General features: G+C 40.8%; 1 protein-coding gene across 1 annotated transcript in view; it reads right to left on the reverse strand.

Moving 5' to 3' along the window:
• WSCD1 (WSC domain containing 1) overlaps positions 1-13,810 on the reverse strand; it is a 162,690-nt gene that overhangs the window by 110,083 nt on the left and 38,797 nt on the right. The window contains exon 2 of the mRNA XM_030186179.1: positions 6,123-6,237. Within this exon, the coding sequence (XP_030042039.1) occupies positions 6,123-6,237 (115 nt within the window). The remainder of the gene's footprint in view (positions 1-6,122; positions 6,238-13,810) is intronic.

Here is a 13,810-nt window from a genome sequence, read left to right on the forward strand (position 1 = left end):
CTGCCCCTGCTCTAACAGTACTAGACAATCGGCTTCTATCCTACTATACCTCCACCTCTGTTCTAATGTCCGTAATTGTCTTTTTAACATAAACAGTCCCTCATGGTACCAGGGATTCTTTTTATGTCCCAATTGACTAACCTTTCACTATGATACCACTTTCTCTACCACCGACAGCAATCTTTCCTCCCATACCACAACCTGATCTTGAACCGAACCTTCAAAAAACACATCCAGGAGAATCTAAGATGGCCGACGAATAGGAAGCAGAGACGTTAGCTCCCTAAAGAATGCTAAGTTTCTTAATTTTGTGTACCTTTTACCTCTCAAATTTCTAGTGGAGCATGCCGAAAAGGGAAACCTAAGGGACCTCCTCTTCCTAGGGTAGATATCCCTGGACTTCGGCAAACATCCATCTCTGCTTTCCTGGCTTTGACTCCATTGGGCGCTTCCGCTGCCAATGCGAGGGAGAGCACAGGCTTGGAGAGCGATTTTTCGGTCAGCCCGGCAGGCCCAATAACCCCTCCATTCCCACGACCTACTGGAGCCCTAGTTCCGGAGAGTGAAGCAAGCATACCTCCGAAAGGGAGGCAGGACTCTGGCGAAAAATCGAAGGCGGGGAAGAAAATGGAGGGTGAACAGCAAATTCGTGCCACTGCGGCTGAACCGGAACAGAAAGATATTTCCTCGAGTACTATTCAAGCTGAAACTTTGCTATGTGTAGCGGCAATTCAACCGCTGACGAGACCGGCCGAAATTTCGCTGGACTGCCCTAGAAAACCTTCATAAGGTCTGTACATCATTTATTACAGTTTCCTTGAATAACACCACTCAAATAAAAGATATGAAAAGCGATTTGGAAGCACTATCAGTTAAACGAACTCTGAGGTGGAATTACAAAAACTACGAGAGGTTCATACTCAAGTAGTGAGTGATAAACCTTTGATTAGTAGAAAAATGGAAAACTTAGAAAACACCATGAGGAATCTAAACCTCAGAATTCTAAACTTTCCTATGAGTGACCTGATATCGCCAAGAGAGATGTTCTTCAGATTTTTGAAAGAAGAATTTAAATATTCAGAGCAGATGCTTCCACCTGTTCAAAAACTGTTTTATTTGTCTATAAAGCAAGATATTTCTCAGATTCAGGAAGCTCAAGCTCAATCAAAAGAAAATCTAGAAGGTTTGGATTTATCTGACTTCCTAGAGCAATCTAGTGAAGAAATTCAAGAGATCTACATTTCTTGTAACTTTTGTTTTTCTTCAGGATAAGGAAGCACTGTTAAAAGTTTATTTTCAAAAATCTAAAGTGGACTTTTTAGGAGGAAAAATTTCTATTTTTCCAGATATTTCTAAATGGACACAACAGCGGAGGAAAAAATGTTTAGCGCTGAAACAAGAAGTACTCTCTTTGCAAGCTCGTTTTCAATTATGATTCCCATGTAAATGCTTAGTAATATTTAAAGATAAGAAATATATATGTCAACCAATTGAGTGATTTTTTGAAGGAAGGATATAGGACAAGCCTAAAGCTTTAATAGGGTTAAAGTAAAATGAGCGAGCCTATGAGCGTAATTGAATATTTTCTTATTGTGATACCTTTATTGTGTATCTTTGTATTAAATTTGTAAAATATAAATAAACACAAAAAAATCACTCCTACTATACAATCTGTAGGTGAGTGCAGGACACTAGACTATGATAGAAAAATTATATAAATAAAGTGGCCTCAATAGCCCAGGGAACCTGTAATTAGGACTCCACTGAATTGGCCAACATCATGGGCTCCTCCTGCCTTCCGAAAAAACTCACAGACAACAAAAAACTCCCTATCTCAGGGAGAAAAAGATACTGTGAACAAAAAACGGAAAGCGGAGTATTTTAATTATTATAAAACTGTCAAAGTCAATGCACACCACTACAGAGAGTATTTAATGGATATAAAGAACTTATATATTACCTTCATAAACCTCTTAATAGTGTGAACTGGAGAAATTCAAAAGTAAAGCACAATTACAATATTTGTTGGTCACCTAGAATCAGCCCCAACACTCAAAAATCAATCACTTAGCTTGAAACACAGGTTTTTGCCTCTTCTGTAGTCAGAGTATCCTGATTCCCAAATGTCAACCTGTCTGCTTACATCAGCGGTTTGACTCGGTTGAAAAAGTGCATCTCAAAAGCTAAAGCTCGAAGTTATAAGTGGTTTATATATGATAAAGAAAAGTTCAAAAAAAGTTTTAAAAAAATTGAAAATATCATCTGACATCTATTCAATGAGCACGGGTTGTTTGGGACAGAATTGATCAGCAGCATTTTCAATCGCTGGTCCACAAATCTGGAATGATTCACCTGGCTATTTAAGATTGTGTAGCAGCATGGAATGGTTTCATAAAAGTTTGAAGTCATGCTTGTTTGTGAAAGCACGGGGTTGATATTTCTGTGATGAATTGCTATGAAGAGTTTCTATTTGTCTGTGATTTTATTATGTACGTTTTTGAAGTGATCCACTTAGTTGCAGGTGTAATAGAAATTTTAAATAAATAAATAAACACCCATGCTCCACCATGTATCTCCCCTGTTGCAAATATCTGCTATGCAAGTTAAGTGAATATTTGCAGAATAGCACTTAGGTGGTCTGCTGGCATATGTAGGTAAGTAGCTACCCCACTCCTTCATAATTTACACTGGTTACCTATAAAGAGCAGAATTTCATTCAAGCTATGTACATTGGTCCATCAAATTTTATTTGATATGTCACTGTCCTATATGATTGAACTCATTGATTTACCTCCGCGCAATGCTTCCGTGTCATCCAGAGAATATCTCATTTTACATTTCCCCAGTTGCAGAAATGTATCTTACAAAACAATCGACAATGCTAACTTTTCTCATCAACGCATCAACATCTGGAATTCTCTTCCTGAACCAATTAGATATACTAGTGATTATGGGTTATTTTGTAATTTATTGGAAACTTACTTTTTTAGTTCAGTCTTCAACAATGTTAGAACTCGGTCCTGAATGTTATTTAGTTCCTTATATTTCACTTCTTCCTGACGTCCCACTGAATTTGCACCTATCGCTTATATAATATTTTCGTGATGTATTCTTTAAATGTAACTATTTTATTTATTTTCTTTTATGTTTATGCTATAAACCACATTTAATCTGAGTTCCACTTGGGCTAATGTGGGATAGAAATGCAACCAACCAATCAATCAATAAGTTAGTTAGTTAGTTAGTTAGTATTCTAAACACGGATGTATGCAATGGACACAGCTAGTTTATAGAGCTCTCATAGTGCTCAGGCAGTCTGTAAGGATTTGAACACAGCCTTTGAAGATGCCAGTCAACGGCACTTATCCAGACAGCAGGTGCTGTTATCCCGATAAGTACTTCTGAATATTGAGCCTGAACTGATTTAGCTATTTCTAAGAAATCATGTTTTATTTCCTTAACATGATCCTCATTTTGGTGGTGCATGTGGGAGGGAGCTTCGTTATCTTACAAGCAAAATGTAAATCTCCATAAGCAAATTGTATCTTGTCCCGTCTACATTTATTCAGTTTTAAAGGCTTAGCAGTCTTGCTGAATATACACATGGGTTGCCATTGTTGGCCAGAACTGAATTTAAAGTTCTAATTTTTAAATTCTTTTAAGATTTAATTCTCACGTATCTAAAAGATTTTCTGGCAATACATCCCTCTCACAGAAACGTACAATCTATCCATGATTTGAAACTAATTAGACCACTGAGAAATGTTTATCAGTTGGTAGGTACAAAACAACGGAGAATATTGGGTAAAGGGGCTGAATTATGGAACACTCTTCCAGGATATCTGAGAGATATAACAAATGTGCCGTTTTGTCGTCGTTTCAAAACATGCTTTTTTTATAAAGTATTTGACTGTGTAATGAGGTTGTTTTTAAGGGTGAAAGCTGGGGTTTAGTATTAGTGTCTAGGAAAGATATATTTTAAAATTTTGCAAGTTAGATATCTATTATAGAGAGGATTCTATGTACGTCAACTGAAGTTGCATGTGTAACTTTGGCAGTGCAGTCAAATCGAACACACAACAAGCCAATCAGTGCCAATACTTGGTCGACACTAATTTATTTATTATTATTTATAAGTTACATTTGTACCCCGCAGTTTCCCACTCATAGCAGGTTCGATGCGGCTTACACAGTAGTAGGATTACAAAGTATAATGCAGAGAAAGCAGGCTAAGCTTAGTAGAGTAATGGAGGTGTGTAGATAGGGGGTAGAGGGGGTAGAGGAGGTGCTGGTTTTAGGCTAGATTGAGATAATCAGGGGAAAGGATCAAGGTAAGTAAAGGGAAAAGTTGGAGGAGGCGTGGTCTGAGTCATTGCTGTTGTCGCAAAATTTGGTGATTAGAATTTATTTATGCAACTTTCTAAGCGTATTCTGTAAAGCGATGTATGCAAATTCTAATGCACAGACCTCAAAAGAGGGCATGGCCATGGGAGGGGCATAGGGGTCATGGACGTTCCTAAAAATTACATGTACTGTTATAGAATATGACCAATGCACACCTAAGTTAGGCTCAGGCATTTACACCAGGTTTTAGCTGGCATAAATGGATGCAAATTTATTTTAGTCATAGGGAAGGGCGCTATACATATTCTATAAACCGCGTTTAACATTAGGAGACGTTTACAGAATAGTGCTAAGAGCATTTTTTTGGCACCATATATAGTTCCACCCAGGGGCGTAGTCAGACTTTGGCGGGAGGGGGTCCTGAGCCCGAGGTGACCCCCCGACGACAACGTCCCCCATTGCCGACACCTACCCCTGCCATTGCCGACCCCGCCGCCACCACCAACTTTGCCCCCCCCCCCCCCCCCCCCCCGCTGACGACCCTCTCGACCCCCCTCCCGCCACCAACGTGCCGTCGCCTACCTTTGCTGGTGGGGAACCCCAACCCCCGCCAGCCGAAGTCCTCTTCTTCCCCCAAAAGGCTTCCTTCTGTTTCTGACGTCCTGCACGTACGTACGTGATGTGCAGGACGTCAGAAACAGAAGGAAGCCTTTTGCGGGAAGAAGAGGACAGTTTGGCGGCGGGGGGTTTGGTCGATAGGGTCATCGGCAGGGGGGCCAGGGCCAAATCTACGGGGGCCCAGGCCCCACGTAGCTACTCCACTGGTTCCACCCCAGATTTTACATGGGGTGGTTTTAACATGGCTGAGCCACACAGGGGAATATAATGAGGAGTAGTAGCAGAGAGTCAGAACTGGTGGGAAAAGGGTGATTGGTTGGAAGGCTGGGGAGACTGAGACAATAAGGAAGAGAAGGGAAAAAAGTACAGGGAGATTCTTGAGCAGGCTTGCAGCTGGTCCACGAGCCCGGGTGGACGGTATCTGACTTTTTGGCTGACCCGCCCACCCACCCCTTCTTCTACAGGGTTTGGATGGTTTTGTGATGGGATTGAGGCTGTTGGGGTAGGTGGTCAGCGTGTCGCAGTAGGAGGTTTGAAGGATCATTTTATTTTCCAGTGTGAATTCAGAAGTGAAAACAGTTGGGGAGTTTACTGAAAGGGGTGCGGTACCACCATAGACTTGGGGGTAATGGATTAGTTCTGCGGAACTGCGAACCATACCTTTCGGGAAAGAGATAATTTGATATGTCAGTACAAGACAGTCTGACTAAGAGGGGTTTATTCCATTATTGTTATATTGTCCAGTTAAATCTTAAGTAATTTAAGATGATTTGAACTTGGTTAATAAAGCTGTGGCCGATTTAATCCAGAGTTAGAATGAAGTCTTATTGATTGATTGATGTGAATGTTGTTGTTGAAAGGAAGGAGAGCAAACGCCTACGTTAAGAATCTGGCCGTACATGGAGAACTTTTTGAAGTATTTTATTCTGTAAAACTAAACGTAAGCAATGCCTACCCTTTAAATCCTGATTTCCCTTCACCTACTTCTTTTCAAGGTTTTGAGTCTGTTCAATTCTAAAATTCAAATGGATTTTTTGCACCTTGTTAACACGATCATGATTTGTCTGCTTGTACACAGCTATAATTAACCCGGCTCAAGTAGTCTATAAAAATTTTTTCTTGTTTGTTTTGTTAAAATTTAAAACGTTTTTATTTTTTACCTTTCAGCACAAGCTTCCTGACAATGAGGCACTGTCATCTTCCTCAAGTCATAGAAAACGACTCCTTTCATGGTTCTGTCTCCAGGATCATCAGTGAAGCATCCAACATATGTTCCTAAAACATATAACAGAGCAGACACAGAATGAAACCGAGAAGAGGCAAACACTGCAATCTGCCATGAGAGCATAAGCACACAACATCAGCTACAACAGCAATGCAGTTGCTCTAAATAGCTATTTATGTATTTACTTATTTCTATTCCGCCTGCAACTAGGCAGAGTACAAATACTTCACATAATTTCATAGAAAATTGCATATTGGACCATAATGGTGGTAGTTTATTAGCAAGGACACTGTTAAAATGTTAAGAAATTGAACCTCTCTCTCCTGCAGGCCTTACCCCAGTATAAGACTAAAGATTGCAACTCTTACAGAATACCACTATTAAAAATTTGATTGGATAACTCCATTGCTAGTGGAGAATCTATGGCTTCCTACATCCTTTTCTATCTCTGTTAAAGTTCTTATTTAAGCCCACTGTATATTCTATAAAGAGTCCCTCCTTTTCTGCTTACTTCCCTTATTCTCCCTGTTTATTTACTAAGGGGTCCTTTTACTAAGCCACATCAGCATCTATACATGCCAAAATGGAGTTACTGCCCAGCTACTACGTGGCTCTTGCGGTAATTTCATTTTTGGCATGCATCTGATACGCGCGTCCCAAAAAGATTTTTTATTTTCGGTCAACGGCTGGCGGTAAGGTCTCAGACCCAAAATGGATGCGCGCCAATTTTGATTTTGCCGCATGTCCATTTTTGGCAAAAATTTTTAAAAAGGCCTTTTTTTTTTTTTTACAGACACGCTGAAAAATGGATCGGCGCGCGCCCAAAACCTGCAAGCCATTTTCCAGCCCACCTTAATAAAAGGACCCCTAAGATCCTCACTAAAAACCAAAATTATTAGCTGTTCCATTTCACTTACATAGTCGATTTGATTCTACTAGGTGCTCTTTTTGACACCAACATTTTGGAATGCTCTTCCTCTGGACATTCGAATGAGACTTACTTTGAGAAATATAAAATTGTCCTAAAAAAATAGGGGTCGATATTTAGCCCATCGCAGCAAGCGACTGGTAAGCTGTTTCCGGTAAAGGACTGAACTAATCCCGGATATTCAATGCAGGGGATCCTGGCATTGAACAACCGGGTATGTCCGCCAACCCAGAAGCTAACCAGCACCGGATGTTATGCTGTCCTAACTTTATGTGGTTACTTAGCCAGAGGACCAAAACTTGCGGCTATCTGGCTAAGTTGCCACTCCTTCCTAACTCCACACCTAGCCTACCCCCTAGGAGATGGCTGGTTAGCAGTGATATTCAGTAGCACTAACTGCATGGTTACGTTCTTTTGAATATTAACCCTGTGTCATTTTATCCAAGTTAATCCTTACTTCTCATTTCTTCCATCTTTCCATGTTGGTGGTTGTGGTCCTCCTCATAGCAACCCCTTCCTATTTCACTGTCTTGCATTCTTCCTTTCCTCCCTTTGGTGCATTAGCTAAATGAAATGGACTTCTATTTTTACTTATTTATATACCAATAATAACTGCATTACCCTCTCTTTTCCCTTTTTAATTTTTATATTACTGTACTGTAAACTGCTTAGGGAAAGTAGCTATGAAGCAACGTTAAGGCACTAATCCACATATTTTCCCCTTAATGCGTTATTTGCCCCTTTCTGTGGCAGGAAAAAAGATCCTTGGGGAGAAATTCAGATAGTATATCTACAGGTATTTAAACTAGATGGTGGGATTGGCAAAAGGAACCAGGGAAATTCAAAAAATCACCCCCCCCCATTTTTTTTTGTTACATTTGTACCCCGCGCTTTCCCACTCATGGCAGGCTCAATGCGGTAGGCAATGGAGGGTTAAGTGACTTGCCCAGAGTCACAAGGAGCTGCCTGTGCCGGGAATCGAACTCAGTTCCTCAGGACCAAAGTCCACCACCTTAACCACTAGGCCACTCCTCCACTGTTGCTACTATTTGAGATTCTACATGGAATGTTGCTATTCCAACATTCCATGTAGAAGTCGGCCCTTGCAGATCACCAATGTGGCCGCGCAGGCTTCTGCTTCTGTGAGTCTGACGTTCTGCACGTACGTGCAGGACGTCAGACTCACAGAAACAGAAGCCTGCGCAGCCTTCTACATGGAATGTTGCTAGTGGAATAGCAACATTCCATGTAGAATTTCCAATAGTAGCAACATTCCATGTAGAATCTCCAATAGTAGCAACATTCCATGTAGAATCTCCAATAGTAGCAACATTCCATGTAGAATCTCCAATAGTATCTATTTTATTTTTGTTACATTTGTACCCTGCGCTTTCCCACTCATGGCAGGCTCAATGCGGCTTACATGGGGCAATGGAGGGTTAAGTGACTTGCCCAGAGTCACAAGGAGCTGCCTGTGCCTGAAGTGGGAATCGAACTCAGTTCCCCAGGACCAAAGTCCACCACCCTAACCGCTAGGCCACTCCTCCACTGTTGCTACTATTTGAGATTCTACATGGAATGTTGCTATTCCAACATTCCATGTAGAAGTCGGCCCTTGCAGATCACCAATGTGGCCGCGCAGGCTTCTGCGAGTCTGACGTCCTGCAGGTACGTGCAGGACGTCAGACTCACAGAAACAGAATCCTGCGCAGCCTTCTACATGGAACGTTGCTAGTGGAATAGCAACATTCCATGTAGAATCTCCAATAGTAGCAACAGAATCTCAATAGTAGCAACATTCCATGTAGAATCTCCAATAGTAGCAACATTCCATGTGGAATCTCCAATAGTATCTATTTTATTTTTGTTACATTTGTACCCTGCGCTTTCCCACTCATGGCAGGCTCAATGCGGCTTACATGGGGCAATGGAGGGTTAAGTGACTTGCCCAGAGTCACAAGGAGCTGCCTGTGCCTGAAGTGGGAATGGAACTCAGTTCCTCAGTTCCCCAGGACCAAAGTCCACCACCCTAACCACTAGGTCACGCCTCCACTCTTGCTACTATTTGAGATTCTACATGGAATGTTGCAACATTCCATGTAGAAGTCAGCCCTTGCAGATCACCAATGTGGCCGCGCAGGCTTCTGCTTCTGTGAGTCTGACGTGCAGGACGTCAGACTCACAGAAACAGAAGCCTGCGCAGCCTTCTACATGGAATGTTGCTAGTGGAATAGCAACATTCCATGTAGAATCTCTAATAGTAGCAACAGAATCTCAATAGTAGCAACATTCCATGTAGAATCTCCAATAGTATCTATTTTATTTTTGTTACATTTGTACCCTGCGCTTTCCCACTCTTGGCAGGCTCAATGCGGCTTACATGGGGCAATGGAGGGTTAAGTGACTTGCCCAGACTCACAAGGAGCTGCCTGTGCCTGAAGTGGGAATCAAACTCAGTTCCTCAGTTCCCCAGGACCAAAGTCCACCACCCTAACCACTAGGCCACTCCTCCCATAAAAGAAAAAGCATGCCGGCAGTGGAGAAGATAAAGATAATGTTTCTAAGCAACTCATTCATGGGTAACAATTGGAAAGCAACAAGCTTAAATGCTCACATTCTAAATAGCAAACTTCAGGATTTGCATGCCCTGATTTTTGAGAAAGTCTTGGATATTATTGCTATAATGAAGACATGGGTCAATGATTGCCATGAATGGGAGTCAATCATACCAGGCTATAATTCTTTTTAGGAAGGATAGAGAGTGCCGAAGGGGCGGTGGAGTGGTGTTGTATGTGAAAAATGATATTACAGCTGCTGAGATGAAGGGAAACTGGGGGGGAAAGAGGAAGCAATATGGGTTGTCCTGGAAAGAAGAGGAGGAATTGTATTCACACAGGCGTCATCTACAGTCCTCCGGCACAAATGGAGAGCATAAGAATAGCCATACTGGGTCAGACCAATGGTCCATCTAGCCCAGTATCCTGGTTCCAACAGGGGTCAATCCAGGTCACAAGTACCTGGCAGAAATCCAAATAGTGAAAAAGAAAAAAGGGGGAAAACTAATAATCAAACTTCCCACAGTAGTGCATCTCTACTTCCGGCATCAGAGCTTCAAATATGCTTATTTTAATAGACAGCATCGGGATAAGCTCATCAATATTACACATCTGCAACTGCTTTCCAATCCCCTGAGGCAGGTCGACTAGACTGGAATGCCTTTTCTACATAGTGGGCGTTGGGGAGCCTTTTGAGAATTATACAGCGCTGTTTCACGTTATTTTATATTTTGTGGCTGAGTTTGCCATGCAGTATATATATATATATATATATATATATATATATATATATATATATATATAATTTTTATATAAAGTGCAAAGTGTACTAAAGTAATGGGGAGTCTCATAAGCCTTGGAGGCAAGTGATTGTTATTGCTGAAAAGAGCTTGGATTTGAACTAGCTGGGGCTATAAGAGATCCGATAGCTCATTTATATGCTTTTCTGATGCTTCCTGGCTTTTTTGTGCCTTTTTATGAATTGCACTAGTGATTTTGAACTGCCACTTATTATTCACTTCTCCTTTATCTTTGTTGGTTTAGAAACTCAAAATAGCAGCAACATTCCATGCTACGAGTCCGAGGGCATGCAGTGGCTTCCCCGTTACGGTCTCAATAACAGACTATAGACTTCACCAAATCAACCCAGACACCCTAACTGCTGTTACCATATCCTCCGGCAATGAGTTACAGAACTTAACTCTTCGTTGGGTGAAAAAATATTTCCTTCTATTTGTTTTAAAAGTATTTCCATGTAACTTCATTGAGTGTCCCCTAGGATTAATAATTTTGAAAGAGGTAAAAAATCAATTCACTTCTACTCGTTCTACAGCACTCAGGATTTTGTAGACTTCAATTATATCCCCTCCTCAGCCATCTCTTTTCCAAGCTGAAGAGCCCTAACCTCTTTAGCCTTTTCTCATATGTGTTATGTTTCTGGGTAGTGAGCCCTTAGCATGTAGGGCAGGCCTATGAAAAACTGAATCTCCAAAGGCAGACAAGGGAAGCGGCTGCAGGCAGACACGCAAAGAAAAAGCACAGAGGGCAACAGGATCCAAACACATAAGTAGCAATGTTGGAACTGGAACTCAGGAACACACGAAGCAAGGCTGAACTGGAAATCACCCACATGGGCCGCTAGGCCGAAGTGGAACCAGTGCAAACAGGAAGTGAAACTAAACTACAGTCTAATCACATAGGCCGCAAGGTTGAACTGGAACCCATGCACACAGGAAGTAAAACTGACCCGGAGCCCTCTCACACAAGTGGTGAAATGTAATACTGGAACCCACATACACATCAGTGAGACATAATACTGGCAACCCATGCACATAAGCAGTAAGGAGAAACAAGCTGGAACCCACTCATAAGTACATAAGTATTGCCATACTGGGACCTATGGTGTCAATGCACCTCGAATACTGTGTGCAAATCTGGTTACCACAGAGAAGGGCGACGGAAATGATAAAGGGGATGAGATGACTTCCCTATGAGGAAAGGTTAAAATGGCTAAGGCTCTTCAGCTTGGAAAAAAGATGGCTGAGGGGAGATATGATAGAGGTCTATAAAATAATGAGTGGATTGGAACAGGTATACGTGAATCACTTGTTTACTCTTTCCAAAAATACTAGGACTAGGGGGCACGCAATGAAGCTACAAAGTAGTAAATTTAAAACAAAGTAGAGAAAAATATCTTCGCTGTGGAATTTGTTACCAGAGAATGTGGTAAAAGCAGTTAGCTTTTCCTCCAGGAACTTTTCCAACCCTTTTTTAAAACCAGATACGCTAACCACTGTTATTACATTCTCTGGCAGCAAGTTCCAGTGAAAAAAATATTTCCTCCTGTTTGTTTTAAAAGTATTCCTATGTAACTTCCTTCAGTGTCTCCTAGTCTTTGTATTTTTTGAAAGAGTAAAAAAAAAAAATCAATTCTACACAACTCAGGATTTTGAAGACCTCAATCATATCTCCCCTCAGCTTTTCCAAGCTGAAGAGCCCAAACCTCTTTAGCCTTTCCTCATATGGGGGAGCTCCATCCCCTTTATCATTTTAGTTGCTTGTCTTTGAAGCTTTTCTAATTACACAAAATCTTTTTTGAGATAAGGTGATCAGAATTGATCAAAATACTCAAGGTGAGGTTGCACCATGGAGTGATACAGAGGCATTATATTATTCTTGCTCTTATTTACCATCCCATTCCTAATAATTCCTAGCATTCCTAGTTTTTTTGGCTGCCACTGCACACTGGGCAGAAGATTTCAGTACATTGTCTACAATGACACCCAGATCTTTTTCTTGGATGCCGACTCCCAAGGTGAACCCTAGCATCAGGTAACTTTGATTTCGATTATTCTTCCCAACATGCATTCCTTTGTATTTGTCCACATTAAATTTCAGCTGCCACTTGGATGCCTAGTCTTCCAATTTCCATCCATATATTTAACAACTTTGAATAGTTTTGTGTTATCTGCAAATGTAATCACTTCACTTGTCGTTCTGATTTCAAGATCATTTATAAATGTCACATAGCACCGGTCCCAGTTCAGATCCCTGCGGCACTCCACTACTCTTTCTTCCATTGAGAAAAATGGCCATTTAACCCTACCCTGTTTTCTGTCCAACATTGCCTCCTATCCTATGGCTCTTTAATTTTCTCAGGAGTCTCTCATGAGAAACTTTGTCAAAAGCTTCCTGAAAATCTAGATACACTGCATCAACAAGCTCACCTTTATCTTCATATTTATTCCCACCTTCAAAGCAAATTGGTAAGGCAAGACTTCTTTTGGCTGAGTCCATGCCGACTCTATACTATTAAACCATGTTTGTCTCTGTGTTCTGTAATTTTATTCTTTATAATAGTTTCCACTATTTTACCCGGCACTGAAGTCAGGCTTACTGGTCTGTAATTTCCCAGGTCACCCTGGAAACCTTTTTAAACATTGGTGTTATATTGGCTGCAGTGGAGTTTTAACCTTTTAACCTTGTTGATATAGGTTCTAGAGTTAAGCAGCCTGAAATCTTTTTCTCTCTCTCCATTAAGTTTTATAGTACCATCCATTGGTGAGCTAGCTTATGAAAATTGATAAGAAACATTGTATCGTGTGATTTTATGATTTCAATTTCTCCGCTACTGAGTCACCCCTTAAGCCAACCCTGTTGAGACTGAGGGACCTCATGAGGCAGTTGATAATGGAAAAGTCCCGCAGGCACTCAGAAAAACCTTGGTTATTTTAGCTCTCTTAGACTTGTGTTGAATGATGCTACATGCTACCCACTTGTGTGTCTGATATATCCTACAGTAGAAAGGTTCATTTAATCCATAAAGTTGATTTTGGTAATTTTATTGCTAGCCTAGTCGATGTATTTTTATCTAGCAAATAAAGTTAAATTTAATTATAGTAACCTTGGGACTAGAAAAAGAAATGTAATCTGCAGTTTCACCATTGACTGAACGTACTTGTGTGTTATTTTAGAACCAAAATAGGTTGGGGGACATATGAAATTTGAATCTGAAAATTGCCCTTATATTTTTGAAAACTTACTTATTAGTGGGTAAGCACGTAACTATCTTGGGTGAGTGCAGGACAATATTTTACAGTCACAAGTAGACACTTAAAGGAAGGTAGCTAGGAAAATTAA

Source organism: Microcaecilia unicolor, chromosome 13 (genome assembly GCF_901765095.1).
Source record: "Microcaecilia unicolor chromosome 13, aMicUni1.1, whole genome shotgun sequence".
Taxonomy (NCBI): domain Eukaryota; kingdom Metazoa; phylum Chordata; class Amphibia; order Gymnophiona; family Siphonopidae; genus Microcaecilia; species Microcaecilia unicolor.